The sequence below is a fragment of the Staurois parvus genome, unplaced genomic scaffold, assembly GCF_062004578.1.
Source record: "Staurois parvus isolate SC_StPar_1 unplaced genomic scaffold, SC_StPar_1.0 ptg000618l, whole genome shotgun sequence".
Classification (NCBI taxonomy): Eukaryota; Metazoa; Chordata; class Amphibia; order Anura; family Ranidae; genus Staurois; species Staurois parvus.
The window spans coordinates 683,428-703,036 of record NW_028318414.1 but is presented as its reverse complement, the minus strand read 5'-3'; the positions used below and the strand labels follow the sequence as shown (position 1 = coordinate 703,036).

Here is a 19,609-nt window from a genome sequence, read left to right as displayed (position 1 = left end):
GCAGGCCCTGGGGACCCAACGACCGGCAAAGAAATGGCCCAGGTGAGCACAGTGCTGGATCCTTGTAGCTGCTGACTTTTATTTATTTTTTTAAAACAGGCTGAAGGTCCTCTTTAATATTCAAAAGTGTTAAAATATATATAAACTTCAAGATGTGTACAAAAACAATTAGATAAGATAACCAAAACACATAGTGCAAATTAGTTTTTGTTTATTTCAGGTACTTATATAGCGCTGTAAATTTATGCAGCGCTTTACATTTATATAGTACATTCACATCAGTCCCTAACCCTCATGGGGTGTACAATCTAAGGTCCCTAACTCACATTCATACATACACATACTAGGGCCAATTTAGACAGGACCCAATTAATCTATAAATATGTCTTTAGAGTGTGGGAGGAAACTGGAGTACCCGGGGGAAACCCACGCAGGCACAGGGAGAACATGCAAAAACTCCAGGCAGGTGTTGCCGTGGTTGGGATTCAAACCAATGACCCTAGTACTGCGAGGCGGAAGTGCTAACCATTTAGCCACTGCGGTACCTCATTCATATACATAAATAAATACAGTGCAATCTCATATAAAACAACACCACAATAATCATAAGCCCATAAACGATATTCATGTATTCCAGATAAAGGACCAAATATACAAAAAAATCCACTCTTAGTGATATAAAGTGCTAGACCTTCACAACCTCCATTATGTACACTGCTGATTCCAGATCACTTACCAGATATACTGTATTTGACCTCTTATGGTCAAACAGCCCTAAACAATGATACCAAATGTGCAGAGATGCATGAGACTTCCTGGCTCCTTGCATATTTTCCCATGGTCATGGTTTGCCTGATAGAAGCGGTTTTATTTTACTTACAGAAGAGGGTGTTTTGAAAGTAAAAGAAATAAAGAATAAGTTTGGAAGTTGGATTAAGAATGGCTGCCACATTTGGAGGGTTCTATAGTAATGGAGGTGGTGGGCAAGGTTATAATAACATCTTAGGGTTTAGCTCCCTCTGAATCCACTGCTACAGAAGCCACTGTTGGACAGATAAGAATCCATTGCAGTGGTGGAGGTGGTCAAAACCTGGGGACCTCTAGCCGGACCCCAGTTGACAAACCATGTATTTATCATATAAATCTTTATGTTACAACTAATCAGCTCATCACCCATGTTTTCTCTTTTTTTTTCTTTTATTTATTCGGTTTGGCTCTCTGGTAGAATATAAACTTCAGGGTTGATATAAAACAATAAAAATAAGATCACCCTGATGTCTACACATTTAGATTGTGAGATTCCTTTATGCAGAGAACCTCTTTAACACCCAAAGGCATAGGGTACACAGGATGTGGTACAACAGATATATGCAAAATATATACATAAGCTCTCTCTACACACTGTTGTGCTAAACTGAAGGCCACACAAAGTTTGGAGGTCTTTAGCTATTGACTCTGCAGACAGTTGGCGACTTCTGTGCACTGTGTGCTTCAGCATACGCTGACCCCACTCTGTCATTTTATAAGGCCTACAAATTTGTGGCCGAGTTGCTATTGTTCCCAGTTGCTTCCACTTTGTTACATTACCACTAACAGATGACCATGGAATATTTAGTAGCAAGGAAATTTCACGGATGGAATTATTGCACAGGTGGCAACCTATCATGGTACCACGCTTGAATGCCTAGGTGTATACACCTGTGGCCATGGGGTGAATGAAACACCCGAATCCAATGATTTGGAGGGGTGTCACAATAAGTTTGGCAATAAAGTGTTTATATATCTAAAGTTATGCTCAAAAGTTTGCATATACCATGGGGAATTGGTAATATACAGTATGTACCAATTTTAACCACTTGCTGACAGCACTTAGCCGAAAGACAGCTACAGCACAGTCGTCCAATAGAGATGTTTGAGACCTCCCCAGAGTGGCTTGACGATATTAAGATCATTAGACTGCACATTCCAGAACCTTCAGCTTTATCTGCTGTAACCACGGGAGGGTCAACTTGGTCTTGTGCTTGGGGTCATTGTGCTGGAAAGTCCAAGAGCTTCCCATGCGCAGCTTTGGTGCAGCAGAATGCAAATTGTCTGCCAGTATTTTCTGCTAACATGCTGCATTCATCTTGCCATCAATTTTCACAAGGTTCACCATGCCTTTAGAGCTCAGACACTCCAAAACATCAGTAAGCCACCACTGCGCTTCACAATGGGTATGGTAGTCTTGTCACTATAGACCTTGTTGACCCCTCTCCAAACATAGTGCTAATGGTTATGATGATAAAGTTCTATTTTGGTCTCATCACTCCAGATTAAAGCTGTGAGGCGTGTCAAGGTGTTGTCAGGCATATTAAAATTGGGCTTTTTGTGGCATTGTAACAGTAAAAGCTTCTTTTAGGCAACTCGGCAATGCAGCTCATTTTTGTTCAAGTATCATCATACTGTGCTTTATGAAACAACCACACCATCCTTTTCCTGAACAATTCTTCTGGCAGTTGTGGCTGCATTCTTTCTTGGTCTACCTGACCTTGGCTTGGTGTCAAAAGATACCTAAATTTTCCACTTCCTAATAAGTGATTGAACAGTACTGACTGCCAAATTCAAGGCTTTGGATATCTTTTTCTATCCTCTCTTATCTTTATAAAGTTCCATTACCTTGTTACACAGGTCTTTTCTGCCCCCCATGGCTCAGTGTCTAGTCTGCTTAGTGCATCCATGTGAGAGCTAACAAACTCATCGACTATTTATACACAAGCACTAATTGCAATTTAAAAAGCCACAGATGTGGGAAATTAAACTTTAATTGCCATTCTAACCTGTGTGTGTCACCTTGTGTGTGTGTGTGTGTCTGTACCAAGGCCAAACATTTCAGGGTATGTAAACTTTTGATGCGGGCCATTTGGGTGATTTCTGTTATCATTAGGTTTAAAAAGGAGCCAAACAACTATTCTGAAATAAAGGACAGTTTTTTGGCATGATCAGTAATATTTTAAATATAAATGCCAAAATGTGCCGATTTCTGCCAGGGTGTGCAAACTTTTGAGCACAATTGTGTGTATGCATATATATATCAATCATACACACACTGCTCAAAAAAATTAAAGGAATACTTTTTAATTAGAGTATAGCATCAAGTCAATTAAACTCCTGGGATATTGATCTGGTCAGTTAGGTAGCAAAGGGGGTTGTTAATCAGTTTCAGCTGCTTTGGTGTTAATGAAATTAACAACAGGTGCACTAGATAGGCAACAATGAGACGACCCCCAAAATAGGAATGGTTTTACAGGTGGATACCACCAACATTTTTTTCCCTACTTTCCTGACTGTTTTTCACTAGTTTTGCATTTGGTTAGGGTCAGTGTCACTACTGGTAGCATGAGGCGATACCTGGACCCTACAGAGAGTTGCACATGCAGTCCAACGCCTCCAGGATGGCACATCAATATGAGCCATTGCCAGAAGGTTTGCTGAGTCTCTCAGCACAGTCTCAAGAGCATGGAGGAGAATCCAGTAGACAGGCAGGCCGGTATCTGCTCCTTTTGTGCAAGGAGGAACAGGATGAGCACTGCCAGAGCCCTACAAAATGACCTCCAGCAGGCCACTGGTGTGAATGTCTCTGACCAATCAGAAACAGACTTCATGAGGGTGGCCTGAGGGCCCAACGTCCTCTAGTGGGCCCTGTGCTCACTGCCCAGCACCAAAGAGCTCGATTGGCATTTGCCATTTTACACCAGAATTGGCAGGTCCACCACTGGCGCCCTGTGCTTTTCACAGATGAGAGCAGGTTCACCCTGAGCACATGTGACAGACGTGAAAGGGTCTGGAGAAGCTATGGAGAACATTATACTGCCTGTGACATCGTTCAGCATAACTATTTTGGTTGTGGGTCAGTGGTGGTTTGGGGAGGCATATCCATGGAGGGATGCACAGACCAATTCAGCCTAGACAATGGCACCCTGACTGCCATTAGGTATCGGGATGAAATCCTTGGACCCATTGTCAGCTGGGTCCTGGGTTCCTCCTGGTGCATGACAATACTTGACCTCATGTGGCGAGAGTATGCAGGCAGTTCCTGGAGGATGAAGGAATTGATACCATTTAAACTCTCTGGTGGTCTGATTATTTCAATATTTTTGAATGTCAAAGCGGTACATTGTTTTGCATGGAAATTTGTTGTGTTATTTTGTAGGCCTGTAATTCTCAGGAATAACTCACTTAAATCTTTCCAAACAAGAGTCTGGTAAACATCTCGGGTATGATAAAGTTTAAAACACGAAATCATAAATTATAACATAATAAATTATAAAAAATATTAATATAATAATACATTTAATTCAATAATGTAATCAAACAAAAAACACTGAAATTTGTCCAAACGAGGGTGCAATATTACTAGACACTCCATACTGGTTTAGTAAACATCCCGGGCATGAAAAATTTTGAAAACACGGGACTGCACAAAGTCCGACGTCACAATCAGGCACTGCCTGATCCGTACCACAGTCAATAGAGCACCAAGTTCGCACATGACTGAGCTCAGTCACAGAATTGCCGCTGTCGGCACTTTCAGTGTCTGATGACAAATTTCCCCACGACCCACTATCACTCAATTCTGCAAGTGACTCTAATTCATTATTGCTTTTTTCTAGCTGGTCTAAAACCGTTTTTGACCTAAAGGACTTTTTTTGGATGCCATGGACGTTCTCAAGTTTCCAGGCAGAAAGAACAGTAAAAGTGCAGGCAGAGCATTGGACAAAGCACTAGGGACAAAACTGATACAGTAATGTAATCCTAACTGGATACTAACATTTATAGGTAAAGTTGATCCAGGGAATATCCAATTGCCTCTGGGGGGATCAGGAAGTAATTTGTTTTCCCTGTAGGAGCTAATTGGATCATGCTTTGCTGGGGTTTTTTTGCCTTCCTCTGGATCAACTGTGGGTATAGGATTATAACTATTTCTTTTTTTAATGGTTGAACTGGATGGACTTTTGTCTTTTTTCAGCCAGATTAAGTATATAACTATGTATTGTGTGCATGTCATGTTTTGTTTACTTTTTTGAATCTCCCACTGGTTCGGGCCCCCTGCATCGCGGCGCTCGCAGGGAAGATAATCCGGAAGATGGATGCCAGCATCGGCCGGAGGACACAATGGGAGGACATCAGAGGATCGCAGGAACAAGGTAAGTTACACTACAGTGTAATCCCGAGTGTGGCTCGGGGTTACCGCTTTTGGTACTGAAAATTAACCCCAAGCCACACAGTCAGAGAGGTTATTGGCCCCCATGCATGCCTCACCTAAATCCAATAGAACGCCTCTGGGATATCATGTTTCGGTCTATTCGACACCGCCAGCTTGCACTTCAGACTGCTCAGGAGCTCTGGGAGAAAATACCCCAGGACACCATCCATTGTCTCATTAGGAGCATGCCCCAGACATTGTCAGGCATGCATACAAGCACATGGGGGGGGCCATACAAACTACTGAGCACCATTTTGAGTTGCTGCAATGAAATTTCAGCAAAATGGACTAGCCTGCTGCATCATTTTTTCACTTTGATTTTCAGGGTGTCTTTGAATTCAGTCCTCTGTAGGTTGATAATTTTCATTTTCATCAAACGGTGGGGCATCCTTACGGTCGTAACACATTACCCAGTCTATATCAGTATAGATATCCAACATGATAATTTTCCCATTGAGATATCTGATGTGTTTTCAAAGTTTTTCTTTAATTTTTTTTGAGCAGTGTGTGTATATACAGTGGGGCAAAAAAGTATTTAGTCAGCCACGAATTGTGCAAGTTCTCCCACTTAAAAAGATGAGAGAGGCCTGTAATTGGCATCATAGGTAGACCTCAACTATGAGAGACAAAATGAGAAAAAAAATCCAGACAATCACATTGGCTGATTTGGAAAGAATTTATTTGCAAATTATGGTGGAAAGTAAGTATTTGGTCACCTACAAACAAGCAAGATTTCTGGCTTTCACAGACCTGTACCTTATACTTTAAGAGGCTCCTCTGTCCTGCACTCATTACCTGTATCAATGGCACCTATTTGAACTTGTTATCAGTATAAAAGACACCTGTCCACAACCTCAAACAGTCACACTCCAAACTCCACTATGGTGAAGACCAAAGAGCTGTCGAAGGACACCAGAAAGAAAATTGTAGACCTGCACCAGGCTGGGAAGACTGAATCTGCAATAGACAAGCAGCTTGGTGTGAACAAATCAACTGTGGGAGCAATAATTAGAAAATGGAAGACATACAAGACCACTGATAATCTCCCTCGATCAGGGGCTCCACGCAAGATCTCACCCCATGGGGTCAAAATGATCACAAGAACGGTGAGCAAAAATCCCAGGACAACACGGGGGGGACCTAGTGAATGACCTGCAGAGAGCTGGGACCAATGTAACAAAGGCTACCATCATTAACACACTATGCCGCCAGAAACTCAGATCCTGCAGTGCCAGGTGTGTTCCCCTGCTTAAGCCAGTACATGTCCGGGCCCGTCTGAAGTTTGCTAGAGAGCATTTGAATGATCCAGAAGAGGATTGGGAGAATGTCATATGGCCAGATGAAACCAAAATAGAACTGTTTGGTAGAAACACAACTCGTCGTGTTTGGAGGAGAGAGAATGCTGAGTTGCATCCAAAGAATACCATACCTACTGTGAAGGATGGGGGTGGCAACATCATGCTTTGGGGCTGTTTCTCCGCAAAGGGACCAGGATGACTGATCCATGTACAGGACAGAATGAATGGGGCCATGTATCGTGAGATTTTGAGTGCAAACCTCCTTCCATCAGCAAGGGCATTGAAGATGAAACGTGGCTGGGTCTTCCAACATGACAATGATCCCAAACATACCGCCCGGGCAATGAAGGAATGGCTTCGTAAGAAGCATTTCAAGGTCCTGGAGTGGCCTAGCCAGTCTCCAGATCTCAACCCCATAGAAAACCTTTGGAGGGAGTTGAAAGTCCGTGTTGCCCAGCGACAGCCCCAAAACATCACTGCTCTAGAGGAGATCTGCATGGAGGAATGGGCCAACATACCAGCAACAGTGTGTGCCAACCTTGTGAAGACTTACAGGAAACGTTTGACCTCTGTCATTGCCAACAAAAAATATATAACAAAGTATTAAGATGAACTTTTGATATTGACCAAATACTTATTTTCCACCAATGTGATTGTCTGGATTTTTTTTTCTCATTTTGTCTCTCATAGTTGCGGTCTACCTATGTATGATGCCAATTACAGGCCTCTCTCATCTTTTTAAGTGGGAGAACTTGCACAATTGGTGGCTGACTAAATACTTTTTTGCCCCACTGTGTATGTATGTATATACATACACATACATACATACACACACATACATACAAAAAAAAACATATATACATATACATACACACACAACATACATACATACATACATACACAGTGGATATAAAAAGTCTACACACCCCTGTTAAAAGTCAGGATTCTGTGACGTAAAAAATGAGACGAAGATAAATAATTTCAGAACTTTTTCCCCTTATAATGTGACCTGTAAACTGTACAACTCAATTCAAAAACAAATTAAACCTTTTAGGGGGGGAAGTAAACAAACTAAAATAATGTGGTTGCATACGTGTGCACACCCTCTTATAACTGGGGATATAGCTGTGTTCAGAATTAAGCAATCACATTCAAAATCATGTTAAATAGGAGTCATTACACACCTGCCAACATTTAAAGTGCCTCTGATTAACCCCAAATAAAGTTCAGCTGTTCTAGTAGGTCTTTCCTGACATTCTCTTAGTTGCATCCTACAGCAAAAGCCATGGTCCGCAGACATCGAAAAACGGATGTTAACGGATGTGAACATTAACGGATGTAAAAAGATGTTCATCCGTTTACACCCGCAAGTCCATAAAAATACATGGGGGTCCGTTTTTCATCAGTAAACGAACATGAAAATGGACATACGGAGCGCTTGTGTGAAAGGGGCCTTATACTATAAATTTTGCAGGCTTGAACTTGGGGAAAAAAAAAAACTGAAGTGCAAGCTTTTACCAATCTGAGCTGTGAATTAGCATTATCGAGACCTAGAACAAAGTAACACCAAGTAACCCTTTCCTTTTTTTAAATATCTTATTTCCATGACTTTCATTTGAATATAACAAATTGAAGTTAATGTAGCTTGATTTAATAACTCAATAGATTTGAAATGCGGGCTTTCAGTTTTCGTTAGGTATGTGATTCATCGGAGACAGAAGCACTAGAAAATTAACTGAACTTTTTCTCATTATGTGAAGTAAACAGGATGTGTGGCCACATAGATCTTTGAATAGAAAAATATGTGTCATTCTTTTATAACAGAAGGACTGTATTCATGAAATTCACCTTTTTGTGTATATGTGTACAAAAGAGGATTTTATGTTATCTGACAACATGGTGTCATATACAGTGCATTCATAAAGTATTCAGAGTGACCATTGGGTTCTTGGTCAACTCTTACTAAGGCCCTTCTCCCCCAATTGCTCAGTTTGGCAGGGCGACCAGCTCTTGCAAGAGTCCTGGTTGTGCCAAACTTCTTCCACTTGAGAGTTATGGAGGCCTTGGGAACCTTCAGTGCAGCAGGATTTTTTTGTAGCCTTCCCTAGATCTGTACCTTGCAATAATTCTGTCTCTGAGCTCTACAGGCAGTTATTTTGACCTCATGCCTTTTGCTCTGATACAGTATGCATTGTCAGCTGTGAGGCCTTTTATAGAGAGGTGTGTGCTTTTCCAAATCATGTCCAATCAATTTAATTTCCCACAGGCAGTCTCCAATAAAAGGTGTAGAAACATCTCAGCAACGATCAAGAGAAATGTGAGGCACCTGAGCTAAATTTCAAGTGTTGTTGCAAAGGGTCTGAATACTTATGCCAATGTGATATTTCAGTTTTTCCTTTTTCATACATTTGCAAACATTTCCAAACTTCTATTTTTACTTTATCATCATGGGGTACTGAGTGTAAAATGAATTTAAACAGTTAAATAGTTATTAGGCTTAAATACTTATTAAATACTTTATAAATGCTGTGTATTGTTAATTAAGATTCCTGTCAATTCCATCAATGAAATTACCTTGAAGTGGAACTTCAATGTCATCTATAACACTTTCTCTTGCTGGATACTGCCATAATGCTGCATAGATAACACAGTGACATGCGTCAAACGTTTATTTAAACTACTGGCATTTCAAACTGGCACTTTCAAACAGTGCAGTAAACTTCATACTGAGCCACTACAGTATGCATTACAAATTTTGATGCTCTCTCTGACATCTGTGGCCTTCCCTAAACTGTGGCCTGGTTTATGTCTCATAAAGCACTTCTTGATCTCTGCTGGCAACACATGCCTAGTAATATTTCATAGAGATTAAAGCAGCAATCGTCCAAGGGTCTCCATTTGCAAAGTAATGGCTACTGCATATTTGATGACAGCCACTGTCTTCCATTACATAGCAGAAGTCACTTGGTCTTTTATGACACAGCTGTAGTCCGTCACTAGTAAATGCATGCTACAACACAGCAGCAGTCACATTCTATAACAAACCGATCCAGTTTTCAAAATATATAGTGTGCATGGGAGGGAAGGTTCCACCCATATACACCTAATCCACACCCTATTTTCACTGCTGCACAATCAGCTTAGTGTCCCCCTTTTACTTGCAAAGTTGGAATAAAAGATCAACTCATTTTCATGAGAGGAAAACCCTCCGGCATATGGAAGGTTAAGAACAGCCAGCCTGCCTTCAGGTCAATAAATAGATGAATAGAGTACTAACTTGATTTGGGCACTGTTTTTCTGATTTAATTAAAAAAAAAAGTAATACACATTAGGGACTCCTTACCAATAAATATATTCAGCATTATGGCTGCACATTGTTTAGCTACTCTTTATGAAAAGACAATACAAGATCTGTTTGGATAAGAACATATTTAATAGACAAGTAATAAATCAATACATCATAGATTTTCCCCAGACCTAAAAATATATCTTTTTTTTATAACAACCCCAGTTTTATAGTATTTAATCAAACGGAAAGATTGGATCAAGGCTCACAGCACAGCGTCAAGCTCACTTTGCAAATAACGGGTACAACTAGGAATTGTAGTTTCGTGCATTTTGTAATTGTGTCTTTTCTTAGCTATCTTTGTCAAGTGATACATTTCCTGCTGATCTGTACTACCTGGATTGTCTTGTGACTCTACTGACTCTATCCTTCCCTACAGGGAAGACAGACCTTGAAGACAGACCCCTCTACATGCTGCTTTGCTTAAACAGCATGCTCTGCCTTTGACCTGAGCCAATTTCTGATCCTGCATCTCATTCCTGGCCTTCCTACCACATCACCATTGAGATTCCAGTATTCTACCTTTAGGGCTGTGGACTAGGTGTGAATGATGATGTTCCTAAAAACTGTAGAGTAAGCAACAGATATAAAATAAATACCATAACAGAGACCCTGGTGTCAGATAGCTTTGTGTGCAGGTGTTACAGTGCCAAAAACCAAGTGTTAAAAAGATAAAATTGTTCCTTTACACTCTGGTCCCTGATCTTGGTACTCTGACTCGTAAAACTACCCGTTACACTTCACTCCCCCCAAAATGGATTTCAGGTGGATTGACAATTTTTTTTGAACTTGCAGAAATTTTTTAAATGAGGCTAATGCATGTATTGAAGTACTGAATAGTTTTTTGGGTTTTTCTGCTTTATTTTGCCCTGGCATATACCTTCAGTCATAATTTTAGCCAATATGTTATCTAAAACCCTAACTTTTACCTTAGCCAAACCCTAACACTATGTTGAGCTCTTCAAGAACCGTGCCAGTGCTAAAAGTTTAAAGGCAATAAATGTACTAGCATTGCCATCAAAACCACAAGGTCCCTGCACCAATATGAAGCAGCCACTAGATGCAGAGATACCAGTTTGATTTTATCACATTTTAAGAGAGTTGCTTTTCAAATTTCTGATCCACGGTATCTCTGAATTGACTCTTGTGAGGCTCAAATAAATCATAAAATATCTGGTGCTCCCTAGAGTGTTCTCGGATGTATAACAGATCCTCCACTGAGTAGATGTCGTCTTTGCCAGCCCAGACAGTCAAGCTGTACCTGCAACAAGCCATTGTTATTGATTATCAGTCTCTGTCCTGAAGCTGAATTGACAAGTGAACAGTGTTATAACTTGCTTCTAAAAATACCTACTGTTCAATAGGTCTCAATCTAGAATGCAGTAAGCACCAATATTGCACAGATTAGTGATTTTGCTAAACAGTTAGGGTTTCCGACCCAAGTAAAGAATGAATTGGCTCAGTGACACAAAGCAGCCAAACTATCATACATTTGAGGAAGAGGATAAAGAGATTTAATCTTTTAACATTTCAGGTCTTAGCTCTCTTTTTCACATTAACGTTTCATGTTCAATAATGTTTATCAGTAAAAGTCTAACAAAACTCAGAAGCAATAAAGACATGACCACACCTAAACATTAAGAGTCCATTCACACTTGTGCGACTTGTCATTCAGCTTTGGGGTCCAAAAATCGCATGACAAGTCGCGCCCCAGGTTTCCCAATGAGTAGCATTCAAATCTGTGCGACTCCAAGTTGCAGCGACTTGAAAGTAGTTCCTGCACTACTTGGTACAACTTTTGATGCAACTTTAGTCCAATGAGTCAGATCAAAGTCGCACGACAAGTCGGATCAAAGTCGCACTGGAAATCGCACGACTTTGGAGATGCGCTAATGTGAATGGAGCCTTATAGCTGGCCGTGTCTTCTGTTGTCAAAGGCATAACACCAGAAACGTGGTATATGTGATTACATGCACCAAGAGTTATGTTTAGTATGCTGGTTGTTCTAGCAGACCCATAAGAATTAGGATAGCTGAACACTAAGGTATCGTCACCACCTGTTAAACTAACATTTATATTATATACTGGGTATATGAGTAAATTTTCTTTTCATATCATCTCCTTCTTCATGAAAAGCTTTCTGGATTTTTAAGTTACAAACTAATATGTAATTGAGGCTGAATTATGGGTAGGACATTGACCAGCACATATAGGGCTTAATTTACTAAAGGCAAATAAACTGCTCACTTTGCAAAGGAATTTTCAACTTGAAAGGAATTCCTCCTCTACGGACTTCCATCGTCCAATCATGTGCAAGCAAAAATATAGTTTTGTTTTTTTTCTTTCCACATGATTGGGTATTCCTTACAAAATTAATTTTCACCACTTTCAATAAGCAATAAAAATTCCCTTGCAAAATAAACAGCCTATTTGCCTTTAGTAAATCAACTTCACAGTGTCTACTTTCATATATCCCTGCTTACTGTCTGCATTTTAAACTTGAAAATCATCCCTAGCTGTGGGGATGCCTCAACACTGCAGGGGTTAATTGCTTGTTTAGATTTAGGGGACTTGCCATTTTTAATTTTACTTACCTGATCCTCCACTCCTCTGCACTACTTGACTGGTTCCCACAGCGTCTTTTTCCCCATGCTCCAGCAGTCCAAGGTCTTTTTGTCATCAAGACCATTGAAGAGTCTATAGCCCTGCATTGGATGTGATGACACCGAGGGACAGTCTACCTTCGGAGCGTGGGGTAGAACCACCTGCCAGGCGAGTGAAGGATCTGGGAAGTAAAAGCACTTTTACTCTCCCCAAGACTAAACGAGCAATTAACTGGGATTATTTTCAAGCTTCCTGGAATTTCACCTTTGAACTGTATGGGAAACAGCTAAATACACTGATAAATACATATAAGGAGCTGTTTTACTTGCCAAAGGATTTGCATATTTGTCTATCCATTCCTGAGATTTACACAACACTGCCAGATAGCAGAGTAGTCTGGAGACCTGATGGTTCACTACTGCAATTAATTAATGCAAATAGGCTTTGACCTTGCCCCTAGTCTATGTTTGGACAAAGAGGAAAAATTCATAGTGAAGAGCTCACCCCTTTGTATCACTCACTTGCATCAAAAATACACCAGCATCTGAGCACACAGTATACTCACGGAAGAAATACCAGGAATCAACTGGATAGTGGTAGAGGCAATCCTTAGGCCCTCTTCACATGAATGTTTTGATCAGGTCAGCCTATCAGTTGTTGCAGGCTGACCTGATCAGATAGTTCATTCATCTCCATGGACTGCTGGGTGTAAATGAGCTTGTGCCCGTTTATACCCGCCTACCTCCAATCCGCTAAAAACAATTAGAAAGGGATCTTTTCTCCTCCACATAGGCAGATCAGCTCTGTCTGTCTGCTCTACATAAACTGACTGGAGACGGACCTGTCATCTGCCTGCTCAGCAGAGGATCAGCGGACAGATACCCTGATGAACAAAGCAGATTCTGCCCTGTGTGAAAGGGGCCTTATATATAGTCATCCATATGCTTAAATCAGTTATTTCAGTTATTATGAGTTCATAATACGCAATTCACAACCTATATAAAAGAAATAATCTGTATAGGATTACCTGTCTGAGGTCTGCAACAGCCACTGCAGCACAGGCCAGGACTGTCTCACTAGTGCCGCCCTCACTGGGAAAGTCACTTGTTGGCTCAAAGTATTACATATCTCTGCCATTTCTCTAGCCATCTCCCAGCTGTATCCTGCAAAACCAACACATTTTATTGAGCATTTTAAAACTGTCATCACAAACTCTATTTTCTGCCACAAAGGCTGGCCAGGACCATGATTTATGTACAATGTGAGTTCATGAATCTTATAAAAAGTACACTCACAAGCACTCATCTTTCCCTTAATGATCAGGTGAATCCACATCCAGTCAATCTGTCTGAGCATTCCATCTCAAAGTCTGTGGCACAGCTATGAAATTATTAGCTACAATGTGGAGGAAGAGCTAGAAATGTATACTGGATATCTCTACAAACACTAATGCAACAAGCACGTTCTCAGCTAGAATTCTAACATCCAGGTGAATTATGTGGGCATCGCATCATTCACCATTTAAAAGTGTATATAAACACAAACTGATATTAAAGCTGATCTCCAGCTTTTGTTACACTTTACATAGTTTGTTTGGACCAAGCTGCTCCAAACAAACTATGTCCCTCACTAATGTGAGGCCACTGGATGTGCTGTATAAACTTTATGTAGCTGAGGCTATATACAGTACTGTGTTCCGGGTGCAAGGCGAGACTTTCCTGTCCCATACCTGGAACACAATAGTGTCTAAGTGGCACTCAGCCATTCATAGAAAGCGACGTATTCTATCAATAAATACAAAGTTTCCTCTGATTGGAAGAGTAAGAGGTTATGACATCATCAGTCTACCTCTCTGACTCAGCCAGCCAGCGGAAGCTTTGTATTCAGTGATAGAATACTTCACTTTCTATGAATGGCTGAGCACCGCTCTTTTAAGCGGTATATTTCCAAAGGTTTTTGCAAGATACACACACATTTCTAATTTAATGGAAAAATGGTAATGTGTTTATGATGTAAGCAGAAAACCCAGGCAGTGGCCTTCCCCAGCAACCCACCCCCCTGCCTCCACAAGGTAGCAGCCTTGCAAAATCTGGGAAAAACATGCCTGGTGCTGAAAACCCTATGCATCACTAACTGATCTGGTAGAAATGTGTCCTGACATAAAAGGGAGGTGCCCGATCTTTCAGACGATAGGCTTTGAGGACAATTTGTGTAATCCACCTTGTAATGGAGGTACGAGATGCAAGAAGACACTTGTGTGAGCCCTCAGGTGGCACAAAAATGGAATCTAATTTCCAAAAGGAAGCAGTAGCCTACAGGCAAATGCTCACAGCACAAACAACATTCATACTGTGTAGGAAAAATGTCGTTAGGATGCTTCAGAGCAGGACATATGAAATGAAGGACACTATCCTGGTTACGGTGGAAGTCAGATACCACCGAGGAGAAAGGAAGCCTTAGGTCTCAAAACAACTTTGTCCCCAAGCAACAACTAAAAGCTAATTACAGGATAAGGCTGCTAAGTCAGAGGCTTTCCTTGAAGATGAGGTAGCAAACAGAAAGGTCACCTTGAGTGAAAGATCTGACAAGTAAATATCCCTAATGGGTTTAAAGGGTGATTTTTGTAGAACCCCAAAAAAAAAAGAAAAAAAGGACTGAGGTAGTCTGAGTATGCCTGAGTACCAGATTCTCCCAGGCCAATTTGGTGCAATGAGAATCACTGGTATAACGTCCATCAAGATCCTGCAAAGTAGGCTAAGGAGAACCTGGAGGGGCAGGAAAAGCATAAAATAAGGCTAAATTGGTTACATGGAAGTCACCACAGCATCTACTATGAATGCTAAAGGATCATGGACCTGGCAACAAACTTGTCCGGTTTGCTGTTTGAAATCGGATGCTAGGAGATCCACATCTGGAATCTCCCTCCTGTGACAAAGGGTTTGAAAGACCTCCACATGGAGGTCCCAGATCCAATTTTTTACACCTGATATGAAAACAGTGGAAAGATCAAGTCAGCTTCACTTTGTGAGGCGCAGCTCCTGGTGCCTCCTTGATAATTCATGTTGATGGGAAGGTGTGTTTCCTTCAACAACCACATCCCAAACACTGAGAGGGGAACTTTCCAAGATTGAGGAGAAAAGGGTTTTTCCCAAACTTCATCTCTGGCCCCAGGGGTCAGACGCACTGGATCATCCAATCACACAGTCTGTTTGTTCCATGCTGCTAGAAGGTTGTGTTGCAATTGTCTGGAGTGAAATGGGATACTTTGGAGAAGAACACAAAGAAGGATGGACAATGTCCTCATTAAGGTGGAGGACTGAGACCACCTTGGGTATAAAGGAGGGTGTTTGATGCAAGAACACTTGGGAAGAATCAAGAAAGGCTCTTTGTATGAGAGAGCCACTAACTCAAAAACACGTCTCATCGATATGATAGCCACCAAGAAGGCCACTTTTCAGGAGAGATCACTCAAGGAGAGTTCCCTAAAAGAAACAAACTGAGATACCAAAGAAGAATAGGGTGCTGTAATGGGGGCTTGATTCCTAAGACATCTTGAACAAAGGTTCTATTAAGAGAAAATGTAGCCAGAGATTTTTGGAATAGAATGGTCCCAAGTGTAGGAATGCTAGAATGTGAGGTTAAAAACCTGTGTTCACACCAGACTAAATATGATTTCCAGAGTAGGTTGGGAGAGTCAGAGATACCCATCCTTCAAGACCTGGGTTTCCACGGCTACATTATTAAAGCCAGTGACTGTGATGCAAAACAGAACAGGGGCCTAAAGACAGGTCTAGCCTGTTTGCAAGAGACCAGCATTTGCCTCCCAGTAGTTCAAGTATATCTGTGTAATAGGTTCTTCTGTGCCAGTTTGGTGAAATGAGAATCACCATTTTTTTTCTCTCTTCCAATATTTTTCAGAGCAATCGAAGAGGAAAGCCATATATTAGCCGGTACTGGAAATTACCAGGGCTTCTCATGCCAGTGCTAGAGGATCTTTGGTCCTGAACCTGGAAGTCAGGATGTCCACATCGGCAGTCTTCCATTTCTAACACAGGACACTGAAGATGTCAAAATGGAGGGACCATTCTCCCTGGTCCAGCCCGTGGTGGCTTAGGGATCTCCAAACTATGGCTCTCCAGTTCTTGAGAAACTGCAAGTCCCATGAGGCCTTGCAAGACTGACAGCCACAGGCAAGACTCCCAGAGGCATGATGGGACTTGTAGTACTTCAAGAGCTGGAGGGTGATAGTTTGGAGACCCCTGGCTTAGGGAATCCACCTGTCCACTCTCAGACTGCAAACAGTAGAGATTGCTGGAGAGTGGTTCTCCACCCAGGAAAAAAAAAAAAAAATCAGACTTACTTCCTGCCTGTACGACATCTTATGATATCCTAGACTTAAAGTAGAATTATCTGGAAGATGCCTGCAGCTACAGGCATCATCCAGACATCATTTTCTTTTTAGCAATTCCCTGTAATATGAAAACCTTCCAAGTAGCTGATTAGATGCTTGATAGCTTTTAAAGGCAGCGGGGGGGGGGGGGGTTGCCTATCCGATTTCTCCCGTGCGATCGGGGAGCCTGGGATCCAATCCGGCAGCGATCCCAGATGTATCCAACAGAGATGTTATGCCTTATTCCTATTACAAGGGATGTTTATATTTCTTGTAATAGGAATAAAAGTGATTAAATAAAAATTAAAAGGACAGTGTAAAAATTAAAAAAAATTAAAAAAATGCTTCAAAGTGCCGCCCACATGTGAGGTATTGCTGTGAACAGGGGCATACTAACCATTCGAGCATTGCCCGAGGGCCCAGGGTCAGTAGGGGGCCCATGAGAGGATCACTGTCTAGTGACAGTGTGGGGAGCGAAGGAGGAGGCAGACTCAGATCCCGATCTAGAAGTAGCTCACCTGTCACTTCACGTGGTAGCAGATTGAGTCGGGTGACGGGTCCGGACACTATGCTGGAGAAGGAGCCGGTGGGCAGTGGGAAGGTGAGAGGCATATCATCCATGGGCGCGGGGTATTCACCGCACACATCCCAGCCGCCCCCATGGATGATATGTATCAGGAACAAAGTCGGAGGTGATTGGTGCAGGGGAGGGAGAGTGACAGCACCGATCTCCCTGCATAGATTTCAACAAGGCACCGATCATCCCTGACTCTGGATCTGATTTCCCTCATGGGCCCCCCCTCTGTGCTCCTCATCTACCTCCCCCCCTCGCAGGTCTATGATTCTTCACCTTCTCTGACAGTGTCCAGCCCCTCCCCCTATCCTCCATGGCAGAGCAGAGGAGAGAGGATCTGCTCTGCCTCCCCTGTCCAGATCAGCCGGCAGCTCTGTGATGCTTCTGCATGTATCAGGTCAGTGCTCTCTCTCTCCCCTCTTCTCTCTCTTTCCCTCTCCCCCTCTCTCTCCCATCCATTCCTTCCTCCATTCCCTCTCTCCCTTTTCTTCCTTCCTCCATCCCCTCCCTTCATTCTTTCCTCCCTCCCTTCCTTTCACTCTTTCCTCCCATCCCTCCTTTCATTTCCTTCATTCCTTCTTCCCATCCTTCATTCCTTCCTCCATCCATTCCTTCCCTCCCATTTCTTCCTTCTCTCCTTCCTTCCTCCTTCCCTCACCCTCCGTCATTCCTTCCTTCCTCCATCCATTCCCTCCCTCTTCTTCCTTCCTCCATCCCCTCCCTTCATGCTTTCCTTCCTCCTTCCCTCCCTTTCCCCTTTCCCTCACCCTCCGTCATTCCTTCCTTCCCCCATTCATTCCCTCCCTCCCTCTTCTTCCTTCCTCCATCCCCTTCCTTCATTCTTTCCCTCCTTTCCTTTTCCTTCCTTCCTTCATCCATTTCCTCCATCCTTTTTCTTCCTCCCTCCCTCCCCTTCCTTCATTCCTTCCTCCATCCATTTTCTTCCTTCCTGCATTCCCTCCCTCCCTTTTCTTCCTTACCTTTATTCCTTTCTCTAACCCCTCCCTTCATTTTTTTAATTCCCTTCCTCCTCATCCTTCAATCATTCATTCCTTCCTTCCTTCCTTCCCCCTCCCTCCCCTTCCTTCAATCCTCACTTCCTTTCTCCCTTCATTCCTTCCTCCATCCCCTCCCTTCATTCTTTCCTCCCTCCCCTCCTTCCTTCCCTCCCTTTCCTTCATTCCTTCCTCCATCTATTCCTTCCCTTTTCTTCTTTCCTTCCTTCCCTCCTTTACCTTCATTACTTTGTCTATCCATTTTCATTCCTTCCTTCCTCCATCCATTCCATCCCTCTATTTTCTTCCTTCCCTTCCTTCCTCCATCACTTCCCTTCATTCTTTCCTCCCACCCCTCCTTCCTTCCTCCATTAATTCCCTCCCTCCCCTCCTTCCTTCCCTCCCCTTCCTTCATTCCTTCCTCCATCCATTTTCTTCCTTCCTCCATATCCTCCTCCCTCCCTTTTCTCCCTTCCTCCTTCCCTTCTTTCCTTTCTCCATCCCCTCCTTCATTCTTTCCTCCCTCCCCTCCTTTCATTTCATTTCCTTCCTTCTTCCCCTCCTTTCATTTCCTTCCCTCCTCCCTCCCCTTCATTCCTTCCTCCCTCCCTCTATTCCCTCCCTTTTCTTTCTTTCTTCCTCCCTTCCTTCCCTCCCCTTCTGTCCTTCTTTCCTTTACTTTCATTACTTCATTCATCCATTTTCTTTCCTTCCTTCATCCATCCCCTCCCTCTCTTTTCTTCCTTCCTCCATCCCCTCCCTTCATTCTTTCCTCCCACCCCTCCTTCCTACCCTCCTTTTTTTCCTTCCTTCCTTTCCTCCCCTCCCTTCCCTCCTCCATCCATTCCCTCCCTTCCCTCCTCCATCCATTTCCTCCCTCCCTCCCTTTTCTTCTTTCCCTTCCTTCCTCCATCCCCTCCCTTTATTCTTTCCTCCCACCCTTCCTTCCTTCCCTCCTCTGTCTTCATCCATTCCCTCTCTCCCTTTTTATTCCTTCCTTCCTCCCTCTTCATTACTTCCCTCCCTTTTCCTTCATTCCTTTCTCCATCCATTTAATTTCTTTCCTTCATTCCTTCCTCCATCCATTCCCTCCCTTTTCTTCTTTCCCTTTATTCCTCCATCCATCCCCTCCCTTCATTCTTTCCTCCCACCCCTCCTTC

General features: G+C 42.5%; 1 protein-coding gene across 1 annotated transcript in view; it reads right to left on the bottom strand.

Annotated features, from left to right (window-relative positions):
• Positions 1-9,954: 9,954 nt before the first annotated feature.
• The window catches only part of FAM151B (family with sequence similarity 151 member B), an 87,695-nt gene continuing 78,040 nt past the window's right edge, over positions 9,955-19,609 (bottom strand). The window contains exons 5-6 of the mRNA XM_089693218.1: positions 13,518-13,653; positions 9,955-11,147 (exon numbers count right to left, since the gene is read on the bottom strand). Of these exons, the coding sequence (XP_089549344.1) occupies positions 10,979-11,147; positions 13,518-13,653 (305 nt within the window). The 3' untranslated portion in view covers positions 9,955-10,978. The remainder of the gene's footprint in view (positions 11,148-13,517; positions 13,654-19,609) is intronic.